Source organism: Lates calcarifer, unplaced genomic scaffold (genome assembly GCF_001640805.2).
Source record: "Lates calcarifer isolate ASB-BC8 unplaced genomic scaffold, TLL_Latcal_v3 _unitig_657_quiver_2550, whole genome shotgun sequence".
Lineage (NCBI taxonomy): Eukaryota > Metazoa > Chordata > Actinopteri > Centropomidae > Lates > Lates calcarifer.
In genome coordinates, this window is record NW_026117881.1 from 3,570 (window position 1) to 22,727 (window position 19,158).

General features: G+C 35.2%; 2 protein-coding genes across 4 annotated transcripts; both read right to left on the reverse strand.

Moving 5' to 3' along the window:
- Positions 1 to 294: 294 nt before the first annotated feature.
- On the reverse strand, positions 295 to 1,893 carry LOC108879431 (uncharacterized; the record flags this gene model as incomplete). Its single annotated transcript, XM_051069224.1, has 5 exons — positions 1,579 to 1,893; positions 1,379 to 1,492; positions 991 to 1,131; positions 730 to 882; positions 295 to 441 (listed from the first exon to the last, which is right to left on the reverse strand). Coding segments are annotated over exons 1-5 (838 nt in total), but the record flags the coding sequence as incomplete, so codon positions are not given.
- Positions 1,894 to 5,670: 3,777 nt separating this feature from the next.
- LOC108879430 (receptor-type tyrosine-protein phosphatase C) lies at positions 5,671 to 18,260 on the reverse strand. Of its 3 annotated transcripts, XM_018670695.2 has the most exons (17): positions 18,066 to 18,260; positions 13,215 to 13,229; positions 12,913 to 12,939; positions 11,627 to 11,902; positions 11,382 to 11,489; positions 11,127 to 11,159; positions 10,589 to 10,870; positions 10,245 to 10,481; positions 10,039 to 10,152; positions 9,610 to 9,747; positions 9,346 to 9,486; positions 8,753 to 8,905; positions 7,556 to 7,764; positions 7,390 to 7,450; positions 7,105 to 7,219; positions 6,330 to 6,367; positions 5,671 to 6,082 (listed from the first exon to the last, which is right to left on the reverse strand). In XM_018670695.2, the coding sequence occupies exons 1-17, from the start codon at positions 18,127 to 18,129 to the stop codon at positions 6,033 to 6,035; spliced, it is 2,061 nt and encodes a 686-aa protein (XP_018526211.1). In that variant the 5' UTR covers positions 18,130 to 18,260; the 3' UTR covers positions 5,671 to 6,032. The 3 variants fall into 3 exon arrangements, with proteins under 3 accessions (XP_018526211.1, XP_018526213.1, XP_050925182.1); XM_018670697.2 differs by lacking the exon at positions 11,627 to 11,902 and having other exon boundaries at positions 18,066 to 18,256; XM_051069225.1 differs by lacking the exons at positions 11,382 to 11,489; positions 11,627 to 11,902 and having other exon boundaries at positions 18,066 to 18,255.
- Between the last annotated feature and the right edge of the window lie 898 nt (positions 18,261 to 19,158).

Genomic DNA, 19,158 nt, shown 5'->3' on the forward strand with positions numbered 1-19,158 from the left:
TTGTGCTATATACATTGACTCAGGTCCATTAAAGCTGTTAATGTGAGGACAGCTTACAGAAATTACATTATCTTCTGGAACCATCAGCCTCATTGTTGTAATATCTTCTGGTACTGTACGAAAGTGAGGATATCATGAGGAAATCACACTTTAGTCTTACTCTTGGTAAAAGTAAATAATATAAATAATAATATATCATAATATTATAGTAATATTATATGTAATACACCCACCCACACACACACACACACACACACACACACACACACACACACACACATTTTTCCTCCTTACTTCCAATCTCAGGTCTCTGTTTCACTGGATTTGACTGGGCAACTATCTTGTTGTTGTAGATGGGTTGGACTTCACAGGTGTAATCAGTGTAAGGTTTCAGTCCAGTAACATTACATGTTCCTCCTGATGGTTGTTTTTCAGCTGTGCCTGTAACAAAATTTCACAAACTGTTAGCTTGTTTTGTTTCCTCAAATCACAAGTGAACACAGAGAAAAAAATACAGGAATATACAACAGCAGATTTTCTTTTTCTTTTTGGTCAAATTACCCATTCATTGACAAGAATCAGTGGATATTTTCCATGTATCACTGGTAGCTGATGAATTTAGGTAAAGTGACTTGTAAAAGTATTTCCAACAACTTCCAACAAATGTGAATTGCTGTAAAAGGAAGAAAACAATTAGGTTTAGGAGTTTGTCTAAATAATTTTACTTACTCTTGTGTTTCTGATTGGAGACATCACTACAGATGCAGTTGTATGAAAGCTTCTGAAGATGACGAGGGACATCTTTACATTTCTGACTGGTTGTGGTCCAACTTAACTCAATGGATGTATTGGTGCTGTTCTGTGTGTTGATTATTGTGAGATCTGTTGGAACACATCAGACTTGAGTACTAATACTATACAGTAATTCACTCCACAGTGTCTGAGGAGAAAATCTTTCATTGCATTGAGGTGAAGTGAACATGAACATACCACAGTGAATGTTAAACTGAACAGGAGCTGTGGTTTTTTTTTTTATGATGCCATCGTTGTCCTTGATCTCACCAGTACAGCTGTAGTCTGTGAAAGGTTCCAGCTCAGACAAAGTCTTAGACTCACGGACTCTGCCATGTTCTGAGGAGACAGAAAGATGACAGCATTTCTTCAACATTTCTTTAGCTTGCTTCAGTTTGATGTACAATATATATTTGTGTCCCATCAAATATAAATCTAAAAACCTACTGTACTTTCTACTGTACATCTTCATTGGGTTAAGTGCCCAGTGGTGGAAACTGCAGATAACCACTGACTTGACTGTATGTATATAAATCCGCTGATAACACACAAACAGAGTGTGTCAACTTCAAGTCTTTCCACTTACCCCAACAGTTGTAATCAATGGAGAGGCTTTTACAGTTTGGAGGTAATTTTGTGTTTATTTCAACAGGAACTTTATTGGGAACAGTCTGATTTATTTCACTTGGATTCAAGAAATCTGTGGGGAAAAAGATAACAGACATTAAATATGATGAAAAGCACATGCATTTCAAAAAATAAAGGCAGACCCTTTTTCATACATACCAATAGAGATGCTTTTGGTGAAGCTAAAGGAAGAGCTCACACAGGTTTCTGATGTGATAGTTGTAGTAAAATCAGAGCAAATGTCATTGTAACCAGGTTTGACACAGAGTGTTTTACTGCCACATCGCTCATCTTGAATCTTATTTGGTGTTGATTGTAAAGAGGTGATGTCCCAATCAGTTCGGTAACAAACATATGCAGGGATGCAGCTGGTGGCATCTTCAATGTCATCTTCACCTGAAATACACAAGTGATGCACAAATGATTCCTGTTTTACACACATTTCATAGATCAAAAGAAAGCAAGACACATTTTACTCACTCATTTCAATTGTCCTGGTTTTATGTTCACTGCTTTAGCAGAGGTTGCCAGCACTATCAAGAAATGTCACAGAGTGCTCATATTCAGTACAGGGCTTCAGGTGTTTGATTTCATGTGATGAGCTTTGACTGGAGTGCTGAACCATGGATTTTCTTCCAGTGTCTGGTCGGCCTTCTTCATTATTGTTTATGGTGTAGTCACCAGTGGTAGAGCTTGTAATGTTAATCTGGAAGCCAAACTTGATGGGTGTTACAGTGTAAGAACCTGCAAACAAAATAATTAGAATGAAAAAAAAAACAGGACTAGATCCAGACTTTCTGTATATTCACTATATTAATTAATAAACCTACGAGAAACTACAGTAATCATTACAAGTGTTTGACTGATGTTATACCCTCAGACATGACACAGATCCTAAACATTAAAACAAAATAAAGAGTTGCATTAGTATTATAAACCAATACAAATAAACGTGTGAGTGGTATATATATATAAATATACATATATATATATATATATATATATATATATATATATATATATATATATATATATATATATATATATATAAACTGTACTTACACTGTTGAAGTGGTTAAGGTATAAAATGCAATACAATTTCAGAAGATTAGAAGACAGTGCAAAAAACTTGTGTGATTATTATTATATTATGATGTAGATAATGTGATGACAGTGAAAACATGCTGATATTTTGTTACCTACCTGTACTCCATTGCCCAGCTGTAATAGCAATCTGAACTTAAGTATTTTGTAATAGATAATAATCATAATAATAATGTAAATTGATACTATATAAAATCAAATTATTTGGTTTAAAGAACATCATAGTTTGAACCATAAGAAGTTGTTCACATATAAATCATTTCCTGTTTCTACTGACTGTGAGAACCAATGCCAGAATTTGAAAATGCATATGTTGTGTATCTTATCATTGGTTGCAGCTTCGGGGACCTTTCACCACATCCTAAACTTCACCTGTGGTTTGAACTTTTGTTAAGAGCAACACTTTCAACAATTTTACATTGGTTTAAACTATAGGCACCTTTTTACACTACTGCTAATAACATAAAGTCTTTTCTCGAGTCTCTTGTCTGTTCTCACAACACATTTGTCTATTATTATTATTATTATTATTATTATATATTTTTTGTACTAAATGGAAGAGTATAGGACTTTTCTAAAATAAATATAGCCATTTGTCACATTCCATGTCACCTTTAAATCACCTTGTTACCAACTCTGTACGTTAACATAAGCACCCTATCTATGGTCTGTTTTTCATCTTTTCTAAATTTGAATCAAGGGAAAATATGAACGTTAGCTTTAGCACACATGGAACAGACAAACTGTATAACGCTGTCCCTGCCACAGTGCAAGCATAATCCTACATATTAACAAATTATCTGACTGAATGAGAAAATACGTAACATTAAGTATGCTACATGAGGCATTTTGTGTTTTCTGGCACTCTCTATGAATACTGTTCTTTTTGGTACAAAGAAATTGTTGCTACATCTCTACAATCTTCCCTTCATTCATGTCAAATCAAATGTTTGTGTTTTATTTTTTTAAGTTCACAAACACTTAGCATGACTTCATAGAAAGGGAATTTTTTAACCACTCCACAGATTTCATGTTAGTAAACTGTAGTTTTGGCAAGTCAGTCAGGGCATCTGTTTTGTGTGTGTGACAGCGATCTGTACAGGGTGTACCCCTGTGCAGACTGGAGCTATTATATTAAACATCTTGTGTTGGCAAAAAAAAAACACACACACACGCACACAATTATTACAGTGTATTTTTAAAAAAAATCCCAAATATATTATTTCTAATTTACAAAATGGATCTCAATTTGCCGGTTTAAAGTTTTGGGAAAGGTTTTTTTTAAATTGTGAAAATGGTTTACTCCTTGTTTTAAAAACTTTATTGTGGAGAAGTGGTTTGCTCAGATAAAAGTAATTCTAACTGTTAGATCTCAAGCAAAGGAATATTGAACTAAAAACTATACTGACCTAAAATAATGTTATTACATTTTTGGTATTCAAAAATATAGATTGTCAGAAGCACAAAAAAGTCTTTTCCTCTCCTCCTAGAAACAGTCACTTGCTTACCAACCATTCGCTACAATCCGAAAAACTGATAGAAATAGAACATAGAATAAGGGACAACTGAAGACGGTTACTTACAGTCAGCTAAACTGATGATCTCGACCCAGAGCAGCAGGATCTGGAGACCACAGAGCCCTGCCATATCCAGGGTGTTTTTGGACACACACACCATACAGTGTTGTCCAATTTGGCAGATATTCACACAGAAGTTGTATGTTTTACTTTGTATCGAATGCTAAGAGAGAAATGTTGTCTACTTTTGTCAGCACAGTGTCTTGACTTGTTGGCCATACCTTATACCTCGCATCTGGCTTCAAGCTAAGTGTGCAGTAGTGATATCACAGCCAGATTATACTTTAAACTTGCTTTGGTGACAGGAAGCTTCATTTCCATCATGCTACAGGAAATTTTGTGTTATCTAAACCTCACATTTGTTTTTTCATTGTTTATTTCTCTTGAGTTTCCTGCATTTACAGAGAGAGAACTCTATGGGTTCTCTCCGGGTACTCCCTTGGTCCAAGACATGTAGGTTAGGTTACTTAGTGACTCTAAATTGCCTGTAGGTGTGAATATGAGTGTGAATGGTGATTTGTTTCTACATGTCAGCCCTGTGATAAATGGGCAACAGTTGTATGTTTTATTTTATATTGAACACTAAGAAAGAAATGTTGTCTAATTTTGGTGGCACAGTGTCTTGACTTGTTCTCACCTTATACCTCAAATCTGGTTTTAAGATAAGTGAGCAGGAGGGATATCACATCCAAAATCAACCTTGAACTTGCTGACAGGAAGCTTCATTTCCATCATGCCGCTGCAAACAGGAAATCTTGTGTTACCTAAACCTCACATATGTTTTCTCATCATTTATTTCTCTAGTTTTTTTCTATTAGTCAGTCTCTTAATATGTACTGTGTATGCTGTCATATTTGGATTATGTTGTAAGCAGTAGTGTTTGGTATATGAGGCTAAGAACACTGGACTGGCTGGCTTTCATTCTTTAAATTTTGCAGTCTTTATAGTTAGTTATAGTCCAATTCACATGATATACTGTATTTACCACTGTATACGGTATTGACTTTACAAATGGATGAGGATCACTTGAATGCACCATTAAACATTTGGCAGCCAGTGAATTACAGGATATTAGTAATAACAAAGGATAAACTGAGTGTGTTCTTAATTCAGAGGTTCTAAACTCTAACTTAACATGGCGATGTTCGCCATCTGCAGGCAAGAAAAGTCATAGTGGCTCCAGTTTGGACACTTAACAGTGAAGGTTACAGCTAATGAGCTGCTGTTTTTTGTGGGTGTGTTTTTTTATTTGGGATAACTGTTTTCTAGAGAACAAAGTCAACACTGTGTTAAGAAAAAAACATCACCTTCAATATTATCAGTGGGTTGTAACTGTTGCTGCTATTACTTTCCTTTTCTATAGGTGGTGTTTGTGAGTGAGTTTGTGAGTGAATCCCAAGACAGTTTAAAATATTGTTTCACATCCAAAAAATATTTGTATAGCACCACTAATGTTTATAAATCTGTTCTACAGTTTTTTCTTTTGTTTTTTGCCAAAGTGACACTTTTCACTTGTGAGTAGTTGATGGTTTGGCAGCTAAAAGACATTAGTGAAATGATCAGAAAGGCATTTGTATGTGGTTTGGATTTAGTTGGTGTAACTTTATTTAGCAGGCTCTCAAAGTGGTTGAAAACATACATAAGAAAAAGACTGTTGCAATCTAAAGTGATAAAATATATATGTTGCAATTTAAGCAATAAAAAGTATGTTAAAACCCTTACATGCAACAAAGTGAAAAAAATACCAAAAAGTTTAATTGGTTAAACCAAACACAGTATTAGAGATTTTCGCTAATAACAAGTGGTTAATTCAAAGTTTTATATAAACTATAAAACTGAAGACAGACTGATTACACACTGGACATTCTAATAACTAAGCAGGGTAAAGAAGAAATGTTGATTTGGTTTGCAGCTCCATTAGACTCTTCCTCATCAGTGAGTTTCTTTATGATGCCATTCACGAGGTGGTACATTCATATAAACTATGACAACAAACAAACAGGAAGTGTCGCAAATTAGTGTTTGTCTATCAATTTCTCTTTTTCCCTTTTTCCAAATCTTGTTACAGGTCTTGGAAATTTTGTAATATCCCAATATAGTATTCCTGATCAATGACAAATGATCTAATAACTTTGCAACTAAAACATTTGTAGCTGCTAAATGTAACTGTTGTTTGTTACCTAGTCAAAGACAACTGTAGGAGAGACAGGAAACCTAAAGTCTACTCACTTGCTGTTGATTCAAGCGTCACACCTTCATTCACACCACTGTGGAGAAAATAGTGAAAAGTGGCTTTAAAGAATTATATAAAATATAAGCTGTAACTAATAGAACAATGAACACATTTCATTGCTTAGATAGTGGAGTTCATCAGCAACAGTACCTGTCTGGTATAAATTAAAACTCATGTGTGACCAGTGTTGGGGGTAACATGCTACGAATTACACCATTTGAGTACCATGATTACTTTTTTGTTAAAATTAGTAAAATTCAGGCAATCATCAGTTACATTTTCAAATAATCAATCCATTACTGTTACAACAAAACCAAAGTGAAAATGTATGTGCAGTCTGTTTCTTTCCTACCACTTAGCATACTAGTGGAACCAGCGTACTAGTGGAAGGTATCCCATCCCACAGTGTGTCAGTGCTCATGTGTAGCTCAGCTAGCAAGATAGCAGAAAGTTTACATTGTCAAAAAATATTCCCTTTTTTAAAAAAATTGTGTGTGAAGGAAAAGAATATCACAGTGAAATACACATTGTGTGTCTGTCAGCTGCAAATAACATTACTGTGAGCTAAGCACAGCTTCACAACACTGGTAGTGAGGCCCATTGAAGAGGAGAACAATGCTGGTAATACAGCTCCAAAACAGCAACAGCTAACTTTTAGGCCAACATTAGGCACGACATACTGTTTTATCAATAAAGTAATTAATGAAAAAAAATAGTTGTCACAGTGTGACAGTCAAAGTTATGCAGGTTAGAAACAAAAATGATGTTTACTTTCTGGACTCTTTGCGCTTCTTAATGTACAGCTTGTAGACGACCACAGCCACCACAACAGATATGATGAGGATGATGAGGAAGATGAAAAACCCGATGACAGCTTTGTCATTATCTATAAAATGATGTAAAATGATGAGAAAATAATATCAAAGGTGTGGCATTTATGTTAAAGACACAGTGTATAGAAATGGATGCATGAACAGTATGTCAGAACAAATTGTGTCAAATGATTTCACTGAACAACATGATATGATTTGTAGCATTAATTAAAACAACACATACACTGAGTGTGAACTGTGTCTGTCTTGGGCTCACTCTCAAAGTCTCCATTAAAAACAGTCACCTGTAAAGACAGAAAACCCCTTTATCAGTTATTACAGCATTTGAAGAAACAAGAGGAATGAATCTGGAATATTCTTGTGAAACTAAAAAGTAGAATTACACAAACCTTCACTGTGTAGGTCGTAGAGTAGCTCAGATCTCTGAATTCAAGGTTAGAATTTGGTGTGTCAGTCTTATCCACAATGACTCCACCAGTAATAAGTCGCACTCTGCATTTATTTTCAGGTCCTTTAGAGTTTTTAGAATGATCACATTTTACATGAATCACATTATGCTCTGGAACTGTCACCTTCAGGTTAGTAACAGGATCTGGTACTGTAAGAAAGTAAAGAAAATAAAGATACAGTACTGTACTGTACAATATTTCAATTTTCTTTAGCAGTTTTAACAATTATTAACAACATTATTGTCATTGGTAAGTTTGATGATGTGTAATTATTTTTGTTTCACCTTTTACCAATTCATCCTTTAATGTGATTGTTGATTTGATTAATCAACTTCAATGTTTTTTTTAATTATCAAGGTACAAACTGAGATTTTTCACTAATAATGTCAATAATTACTCTGGCTCCAAACTCTAGCCTTTGTATTCTACAGTGATAAATAAACAGGTCAGGACTGACTGATGGTAGATTTCTACAGAGTCACAGAGAATAACACTGATGTTGGAATTTAAAGTCTATAATTTCTGTGTATTCCTGTTACATGTTGTGAACATGGCCCCTACTTCACTAACTAATCATTATTGCAATGGTTTGGAGTGTGTGATGGATACATTTCCTTTTACATTAAGTATATTGGTATTACCATCAGGGAATGATGTGCTCTGATTATCATTATTCAGTGTCATTTAGACAGACAGGATAAAAAATCTCACAAGTTATATCCTTTATATAACGTATATGTATTTGAAATAACAGAGAATAGAAAATAATGCTTTTATAATTATAATTACTATAATTAGCTTAGTAACAAAGTAATTAATTACTTTGAATTTTGTGTTGAAGCTCCAAACTCAAATTTTCATTTAGTGACCACATTTCTTGTACAAGACCTTTAAGAGTCATTGTACACGTATATATATATATGTCACATGGTCTCAGTGTTTTAATGAAACACTTTTAACTCTGTTTGACCTTAAGAAAGTGTTTCATAAAGATACTTATTTTAACATAGTATAACTATAAATATCAATATAACTTGATATTTAACATGTATGTGCAGAACATACAATTAGTGAAAAGAGTCAGAATCATTTTTTTTGTCATATAGATTCAGATTACAGAGTCTGTTGGTTACTTACTTCCACTCTTAGTTTTCTCTGTAACTGAATATGATTTTGATTCGGGAACTCTCTTGTTGTTATAGATGGGTTGGACTTCACAGGTGTAATTAGTGTATGGTTGTAGTCCAGTAACATGACATGTTCCTCCTGGTGGATGGTTGTTAGCTGTAACTGTAGCAAAGTTTCACAAACTGTTAGCCATTACATATCCATGTGTCACTGATAGATCACCAGCTTTGAACCCAGCAAGCTGAAACTATTGTAAACATTATGTGATGGTAGGAAAGCAGAGTGGGAAAATTAACATGAAAACTGAAGTTGATATTGATTTTTGATGATGATCTGAGTTACTTAAAGTGTTATTTCGGTTTCATATTCCATGTTGATTTTGTGAATCTCTTTCACCAGACTGTGATTTGATATACAGTATCATCTCAGCTTCTTTACATCCACTGTGTTGTGTTAGCATGGAGCAGTGTGGGTCCATGAATGACTCAAATGTCCACAGTACATTTCACTATTCAGGTAAACTGACTAGTAAAACGATCTCCAACAACTTCCACCAAAGATTAAATTCTGTAAAAGAATAAAACAATTAGAATTTTACTTACTCTTGTAACCAGGGGGATGACGGCTACAACTGCAGTTGTATAAAAGGTTTTGAGGGACCTGTTGACAGTTCTTACTGGTTGTGGTCGAACTCAACTCAATGGATGTATTGGTTGAGCTTTTCTTTGTGTTGATATCAAAATCTGTTCACAAACACATCAGACATGTTTAACACAACTGAGTACTGGTACTATACATTAATTTACTCCACAGTATCTGAGGATAAAATCTTTCATTGCATTGAGGTGAAGTGAACATCAACATACCACATTTAATGTAGATGTGAACAGGAGCTGTGGTTTTTTTTACGGTGCCATCGTTGTCCTTGATCTGACCAGTACAGTTGTAGTCTGTGAAAGGTTCCAGCTCAGACAGTTTCTTAGACTCATTGACTCTGCCACGTTCTGAGGAGACAGAAGGATGACAGGTATTTACATCTCAGTGCCTAAGAGAAGTTTTCTTTTGGATTTTTGATCAGATTCAATTTCGGACTCATTCAGAAAGACAGAAAAAAATCTTCTATTTACAACTGATTCACAGAGAGCACAAAGTAATACCTTCCGTTCACAGTCAACTCAGATTGCTTCAGTTTTAAGTAAAATTGGAAATTGGCAAATCTCTACTTATTTCCATGTAAATCCATTTATAATGTAGCTGTCAGACAGAGTGTGTCTACTTCAAGTCTTTCCACTTACCCCGACAGCTGTAATCAATGGAGAGGCTTTTACAGTTTGGAGGTAATGTTGTGTTTATTTTTGCAGGAAGTTCAGTGGGAGCAGTCTGATTTATTTCACTTACATTCAAGAAATCTGTAGAAAAATGAACAAAAGAACAGACATAAAATGTAAAACTGGTCTAAAGCACATAAATTTCAAAATAAAGGCAGACCTTTCATACATACCTATAGAGATGTTTTTGGTGAAGTTAAAGGAAGAGTTTCCACAGGTTTCTGATGTGATAGTTGTAGTAAAATCTGTGCAAATGTCATTGTAACCAAGTTTGACACAGAGTGTTTTACTGCCACATCGCTCATCTTGAATCTTATTTGGTGTTGATTGTAAAGAGGTGATGTTCCAATCAGTTTGGTAACAAACATATCCAGGGATGCAGCTGGTGGCATCTTTAATGTCGTCTTTACCTGAAATACACAAGTGATGCAGAAATGTCTCCCTGTTTACAGACAGTCTCATTTCTTAGATGAAAAAAGCAAGATGCATTCCAACAATGTGAATTAATTTTACTCACTCATTTCAATTGTTGTTGTTTTATTATCCTTTTCAGTGCTGTTACAGTGGATGTTTTCTCTGCCAGCACTAGTATCAATGAATGTCACAGAGTGCTCGTATTCAGTACAGGGTTTCAGGTGTTTGATTTCATGTGATGAGTTTTGACTGGAGTGCTGAACCATGGATTTGTTTTCAGTATCTGGTCGGCCTTCTTCATTAATGGTTATGTTGTAGTTACCAGTGGTAGAGCTTGTAATGTTAATCTGGAAGCCAAACTTGATGGGTGTTACAGTGTAAGAACCTGCACACAAAACCAACAGAAAAAAATCTCTAGGTGAGATGAACCACCTGGTGACATTTTATAACCTCAGAGAGTTTGTTCATGTTGATGCTGAACAGGATCCATAAAAAACATTCTCTACACTCACTGTGAAAATATACTTTGATTACATTCATTGTAAAGTAAAAGAGAAACTCAGACGCTGAATGGCAGTATAATTACAACAAGTGTTTGAAAACAAACTGCACAATGGATTATCTTTTAAACTCATACTCACACTGTGGAGGTGGAGCTGGAGTGGTTGGAGGAGCTGGAGGATGAATTTAAAGGAAATCAGAAAAGAGTAAAACAAAACATTAATATATAATTATGCAACATGAGTAATTTAATTTCCAAAGCACCTTGAATATACAGCCAGTACCTGCACTCCATAACTTAACTCTGCAGAGCTACTGTTTTTGTCCATTGTCTATACTCATATGAATAAGACAATCTTATCACAGTCCTGTATAATGAATGAGAAAATTCCAACCTTGGGTGGTAGGAGTCACTGTGGTGTTGAGCTGGGTGACTGCAGGTGAGGTCTTGTTGTCAGAGTCTGTTTGGATGTTGGTTTTGTTTGGGTGTGTGGTAGGAGTGGCTGCAGGATGGAGAGCATGCTGGAGGTCACCTTCAGGTAGAAATACTTCACTGCCAACAGTCTTACCTGATATGATGCTTAACTACCATTTAACTAACATGACTCATGAAACTGTAAACTGAGGCTGAATACATTACCAGACATGGTAGTTGAATTGTTTGTCTGATTTGTGGAGACTGAGGTGGGGGCTGACGAGATGAGTGGAGGTTGGGCGGCAGCAGTTGGAGTGTCTGAAGACATGGCAGGAGCTGCTGCCGTGGTGTGTGGAGGTGAGGGGGTGATAGATACAATGGGTACTGAGGGTGAAGTAGATTTTGCTGCCGTGCTTGCAGGTGAGGAGATGACAGACACAGTGGAAAGCGAAGGTGAAGTGGAAACTGCTGTGGTGTGTGGAGGTGAGGGGTTTGAATTTTCTGCATTCCAAGAAAAAAAAATTAGGACAAACACAATATCACAATACTAGTTCCTACAATATTAAAGGTGATATGTGTCGGCTACATAAATCCTACTTCCTCTTGTTACAAACATGGTGCTGCTATTTATCTGTCCTCCTCCTCATTTACATCTACTACACTTTTGTGCAAATACTCAGATGAAGTCAGACATTGTCCAGCTGTGGGTGCTCAGTAGGACTCAACAGCTGATGGAAAATAAAACGGTGGGCAGTAGTTGTGAGTTCAAATATTATCATAATATTTCTGACAAAACAGTCCAACCTTAACAGGAGTATGATGGAATAACATTGTTCCAGTGGCTTACCTGGCTTAGTTTCTTCACAGAGTAAATTTGAGTCAATATATAAACTAATCATTGACTTAATAATAAAAAAAACATATAAACTAATTGCTATCAAAGCAGAATTGATGAAGTCTCAGCCTGAACACTGAAAGACGAGTCTGATCTCAACAAGTCTCTACAGCTCTCTCACAGAAATAAACTGTGAAAAGTTACTTCCATACCACACTAACTCTGCAAAATGTGACTCATTGAAAACCCTAACAGTCTGGACTGAAACAGAGTCTGATGTCAAACGAACGAGTGAGAATATATATTTCTATCACTCCTTGCTGCTGTGGCTCAGAAGTAATGAGACAATATGAAGAATATGAGGTAATGGTAGGCTGAGGTGAAGTTATGGCACAAGTTATAGCAGAGCTTATGACATGATTAGAATTAAACATTTTATTCACTGTAGTAATAATTAACTGTTATATATTAGGTAACTTATGTACTGGGGGGGTTAGGGTTACCATTGCACTGCAGCTCTTTTTTGTTTATTTTTTGTTATAATAGTGTATACTGTATATTAATATGCAGGGGAAAAAACAAACAAGTGAAAACAAGCAAAAATAACCCATGATTTGAGGATGATTAACAGAATTAAACATTAAATGCATTTCATAACTTATGTATTTCCACTCACCTGGTCCATTTCCATTTCCAGTTTCACCTGGAATTTCAAAAGAGAAAAAATGTGATGTTAATCATTTTTGGTAATAATAGTGTCTACTGTATATGAATGTGCAGGGAAAAAACAAAGTAGTGAAAACAAACAAAAATAATACATTTCATTGTGTGAACAAGCAAATAATCTTTTTCTAACATAATATGCATAAATGCTATGTGTTAAATATTATTACATACATATATATATATATTTTTGTTTTAATCATGACAGTAATAATCAAATGTTATATATTAGGAGACTTATGTATTGCCACTCACCACTACTGTCTTGACCTGGAATTACAAAAGGGAAAAAAATTGTTAATCATTAAATCCTTGTATCAAAGATTTTTTTTTTTTCATTGGGTGTGTGTGTGTGTTTGTTCATGTCATTTGCCCCCCAAACAGTGAATTTTTTAAAAAAAGCATCCACTTTCATCTGGCCAATAAAAGAGGAAAAGCGAACATTTTCATCTTATGTTGTCTGTGTGTGACTGTACAACCTGGTTGCTATGACAATGTGACAGAGCCACTTGCTATTTCAGAAGGCAAACCACTATTTCCTGCCTTGCACTAAAACTTAGAACCACCCAATACTTATTAAACTGGTTTCAGTTTGGACAGATCATGGCTCATAAATGGACTTTGACCATGGACATTTTCTCTCCTCATTGGGTAACAGAGTCTCCTAAAAAATTACATTTCTATAAAACCAAACTGCAACAGCAAACACATTTTGTATGAAATGTAGTAGGCACCATATTACTTCTCAACACTCATCTTTACTACCAGCTGCAATAACAGGACTGGTAGGACAGGACAGAGGAGGTTTAAGTACTTTTGCGGGTGTTGTGTGTTTATCTGTGGATGGATTTTGTCACCGCTATAGCACAACTGTGTAAGATACAGTCATGAAACGTTACAAGTGTGTAGTTGAGATTGAAAAGAAAGCTGTGTTCAAAGATGGGTGTGGTTTGAGCAAAGATGCCAGAAGTAGGGAAGGGACCATCACCCCTCCTCCTCCTTACAGCCGTGGCCCACATTTATTTAAAATCACACTTCACTATATCCCAGTTTCAATCATTCCCATCCACTCTAAGACATCAGGTGAAACTACAGACTATCTTGCAATTGGAGTTCATGAGCTGCGACACCTGTCGATAATGTAGTAATAACTACTGAGCACTCGTGGGTCTTTGTGTGCCCACCATCCACCCCAACCACTTCAACTCGGCTGCTGTCAGTAAATGTAGCGCTTTATTCACTCAACATGTATTCAATTACATTGCCTACAAAACATGTTTGCTGTTGCAGTTTAGTTGTATAGAAAGGTCATTTCTAAGAGACAGGGTTGAAACAAGGAAAATTCTATGGAATTTTATTTTTCTTTCATTAAAAAAAAAAAAAGAAATTAGCTATTTATGAAGTTTTAATGAAGCCAATTCTGAAATTCCCATTAAACCTTCATCTTTCAAATTCTGCCTTCCAAGAGGGCCTGATTTATTCTGATTAAATTGCCTCTGCAGTTTTATTTTAAATTCTGTTTTGTCATAAATAAATGCTGATTAAAAGACACACATGTATTGTCTGCATAAATATAATGGCATATATCAAGGTATTGACTTTGATTTAAAATAAATATTTTGTAAGGCTATTTCATCAAGGTTTATAAAAAGCTAAGTTTTAGCCAAGTTTATTTATGGAAAAAATGAAAATGGAAAAAATGGAAAAGCTGGAATATCTTCTAAAGTGAAAAACAATGTACATAATAATGTATATTAATGTATACAAGTCATATCAGACATATACTTTTACAACTTACAAAAGCACCAAATTATTACTGAACCTGTACCTCATTCCTCAGCAGGTCTGATTTTATAATAAATGAAACAATAAAAGATTACTTACAGTTAACCAAACTGATGATCCCAACCAGAGCAGCAGGATCCTGACATTACAGAGACCTGCCATATAGCTGATTGTCCCTGTGATGTACGGCGATGTGAAAATGTGTTTCCCCCCCAGGGAAAATAAAGTCTAACTAATTAACTACCTAACTACACGGGAGTTAGGGTGCATATGTATGTTTGCAGGAACCAATAGCAGATATTCAAATGCCACAGAAGAAAAAAAAAAGAAACCGTATTTCCTCTTTTTAGAACATTTAATAGACTAATAAGGACATTTAAATGAGTAGAACTTTACTTCTAATAATAGGAAGTGATGCACTCAGGCTACTTCTCACATCAGATTTTTTTAAGTGTTAAGACCAACAGCAATGAGAGGAAGGCGCCATGTGAAAATATGACAGTCTGATCCTCATGTTTTGGCCTTATGATGAAGCATTTTGTATCGACATCTTCAGTAGTAGTGTTTAGCATATGAGGCTTTAAACACATGCTGTATGCACAGCTGGTCAGTGTTTGACAGTGTTTTAACAGACACAGAGACATTTCAGTGTGGTATTCTTTTTCATTGTTTTTTCTTTTCTTTTTCTTCTTTCTTTCTGAATACAAATACACATATGACATGGTCACATGATATTTCTTGACTTCAAATGGATGGGGATCACCTGAATGCATCATTAAACATTTGACAGGCAGCAGATTACAGGCTATAAGGAATGACAATGGATTGACTGAGTGTGTTCCTCATTCATGAAAAAAATAGCTGCTACATCCGCAAAAGCCACTTATCTAAATTGTACCGTAAATACACAATCTTTACAGTAAATGTACATTAACAACAACACGATATACACTTTGTTATTTATGAGGAGTAGCTGAAACTGGACACAGTATCATGCAGAAGCAGAACTACAGTGCCAACAGCTTCAGACCTGCTGTTCTAGTCCAACCTGTGTCATTTAGACCAGGACATTAACAACAGCTTCAGTTTTGATGTGCAGATATATGCTGAAAGGAAATCAATGTGACAATCAAATTTAACAAAAGAGTTCCCTTATCTCATTTCCTAGTACATCTCTAGACCCTCACCTCTGCTGCCAAATGTAGGCTGACAATATTTCTCTGCTGTGCAATATTTGCAAATGCTTCATGCACACTTGCATGTCAGTAACACCAACATTTCTATTAAGATAATATGTATATACAACATCGGTTGTGAAAAAGATCTATTGTGTTATGTAGCATGATTCGCTAGCACAAGTGCTGCTCAGCAAACTACGTAGGTTACATGAATGTTATTTTTGTTACAAAGAAGTTTTTGTTACTTCTTTTCTCTACTTCTTTTCAGTCATGTCAAATTAAGTGTTTTTGTTTCTAAGCATTTTTTTTTTTTTTTAAAAACACCTCTCAAATCATATGATCATATAATCTTATGGCTTACCTAATTTTATTAAATTCTGCATCCCTCTGTTACATTAATTTTATCCTGTAAAAATGTAAAGTACTGTGTTTTAAAGTGTATCCTCTTTTTAATTATGTATTGTTTTTTCTTTTTTATTTTAAAACATCTCATCTCATATATAGAAGAATTAATGACTGTGCTATATTAAGTTTAATTTCTAATAGTTCATGTTGGAACCAAAACACTGTAAAAAATTTTAAAAAGGATCGGTAAATTAACTGTATCATAGAGAAGTGGTTTGTTCAGATAAAAGTCATTTCAACTGTTGGATCTCAAACAAAGAAATGCTGAATTTAAAACTCTAATTATATTTTCAATATTTAAAATTAAATTAGCGATGTTAAATGCATTAAAAGTCTTTCCCCTCTCCTCATATAAACAGTCACTTACCAACCACTTGCTGCTATCAGAAAAACTGTTACTGCTATTAAAACATATTTTCATTTCCACACTCCCCTCATAAAGATAACCATTTAATATTTTTACTCACAGTCAGCCAAACTCATGACCCCAATATTCACACTCCAAAAAGAAGTTATATGTTTTATTTTATATTGAATGCTACAAGAGAAATGTTGTCTACTTTTGTCATCAGAGTGTCTTGACTTGTTGGCCACACTTTATGCCTCGCATCTGGCTTCATGTTAAGTGAGCAGGAGTGATATTCACAGCCAGAATCTACCTTTAACTTACTCTGGTGACAGGAAGCTTTGTTTCCATCATGCCACAGGAAATCTTTTGTTATCTAAACCTCACATCTGTTTTCTCATTGTTAATTTCTCTTACGTTTTCTGTTAGTCAGTCTGTTAATTTAAGGCCATCAGGTCATGTTACTCAAACTGAGTGCAACTTTTCTGCTAAGAACAAACACTGAACTTTACGTCTGGCATGCAGTCTTTAAATCCTGCAGTGGCTTTTTATAGTTAGTCATAGTCTAACTCGCTTCATATATTGTATTTACCAGCGAAAAATGACCACCTGTATACAAATACCTCACATATATGACAATGTGACATGATATTTTTTGACTATACAAATTGGTGTGGATTTCCTGAATACATCATTAAACATTTGACAGTCAGTAGATTACACGATAGGGACATCAAGCATTGACTGGGTGTGCTACATCTGGACGAGCCCCTGAACTTGTACAAATGTTGTTAGTACATTAACTTAAGAAATTCAGACTTTGATCTAAACAGTAACTTAACTCAGCAGTTGACATGGTGATGTGCTGCATTTACAGGCAATGAAAGTAATAGCGGCTGCAGTTTGGACACTTGTGCCACCTTAGTAATGACTAAAATATTTTTTTAATGCAGACTGGAGCTATTATACTAAACATCTCATGCAAAAAAAAAAAAATTACAATGTATTTTTTTTTTTATCCTAAATATATTCTTTCTAATTCAAAAATGGATCTCAATTTGCCAGTTTAAAGATTTTAATTGTGATAATAGTGTCTTACTCCTTGTTTTAAAAACTTTATTGTGGAGAAGTGGTTTGCTCAGATAAAAGTAATTCTAACTGTTAGATCTCAAGCAAAGGAATATTGAACTAAAATCTATACTGACCTAAAATAATGTTATTACATTTTCAGTGTTTAAAAATATAGATTGCCAGATGCACAAAAACGTCTTCTCCTCTCCTCCTATAGACAGTCACTTGCTTACCAACCATTCGCTACAATCCGAAAAACTGATACATAGAAATAGAACAGAGAATAAGGGACAAATGAAGACACTGAAGATGGTTACTTACAGTTGGCTAAACTGATGATCTCGATCCAGAGCAGCAGGATCTTGAGACCACAGAGCCCTGCCATATCCAGGAGTTAGGTGTTTCAACCACACACCATACAGTGTTGTCCAATTTGGCAGATATTCACACAGAAGTTTATGTTTTACTTTGTATCGAATGCTATGAGAGAAATGTTGTCTACTTTTGTCAGCACAGTGTCTTGATTTGTTAGCCACACCTTATACCTCGCATCTGGCTTCAGGCTAAGTGCGCAATAGTGATATCACAGCCAGAATCTACATTGAACATACCCTGGTGACAGGAAGCTTCATTTCCATCATGCCACTGTGAGCAGGAAATTTTGTGTTATCTTAACAGCACATCTGTGCACATCTGTTTTCTCATTGTTAATTTCTCTTGCGTTTTCTGTTAGTCAGTCTGTAATATGCACTGTGAATGCTGTCATATTTGGTTTGTGCTTTAAGCAGTAGTGTTTGGTATATGAGGCTTTTAGACACATGTTTAGATTGCTGGTTTCAAACTCAGTGTTTAAAATTATGATATATTTCAGCAGAGATTTAGAGGTTTGGTGATCTTTTCACACTTTGAGGCCATCAGGTCATGTTACTCAAACTGAGTGCAACATTTCTGCTAAGAACAAACACTGAACTTTACGTCTGGCATGCAGTCTTTAAATCCTGCAGTGACTTTTTATAGTTAGTCATAGTCTAACTCGCTTCATATATTGTATTTACCAGCGAAAAAATGACCACCTGTATACAAATACCTCACATATATGACAATGTGAATAAACAGTAACTTAACTCAGCAGTTGACATGCAGCATTTGCAGGCAATGAAAGTAATAGCGGCTGCAGTTTGGACACTTGTGCCACCTTCAGACAGTGAAGGTTACAGCTGCTGACTGTTTTTTCGTGAGTGTGTTTTATATTTTAATATACGTGAACGATGTAATACCTCAAGAAACTGACAGATGAAAAAATGTCACCTTTAACATCAACCGCATCAGTGGGTCATAACTGTTGCTGCTATTACTCTCCTTTTCTGTAGGTGGCATTTGTGAGTGAGTTTGTGAGTCAGTCCCAAGCCAGCTA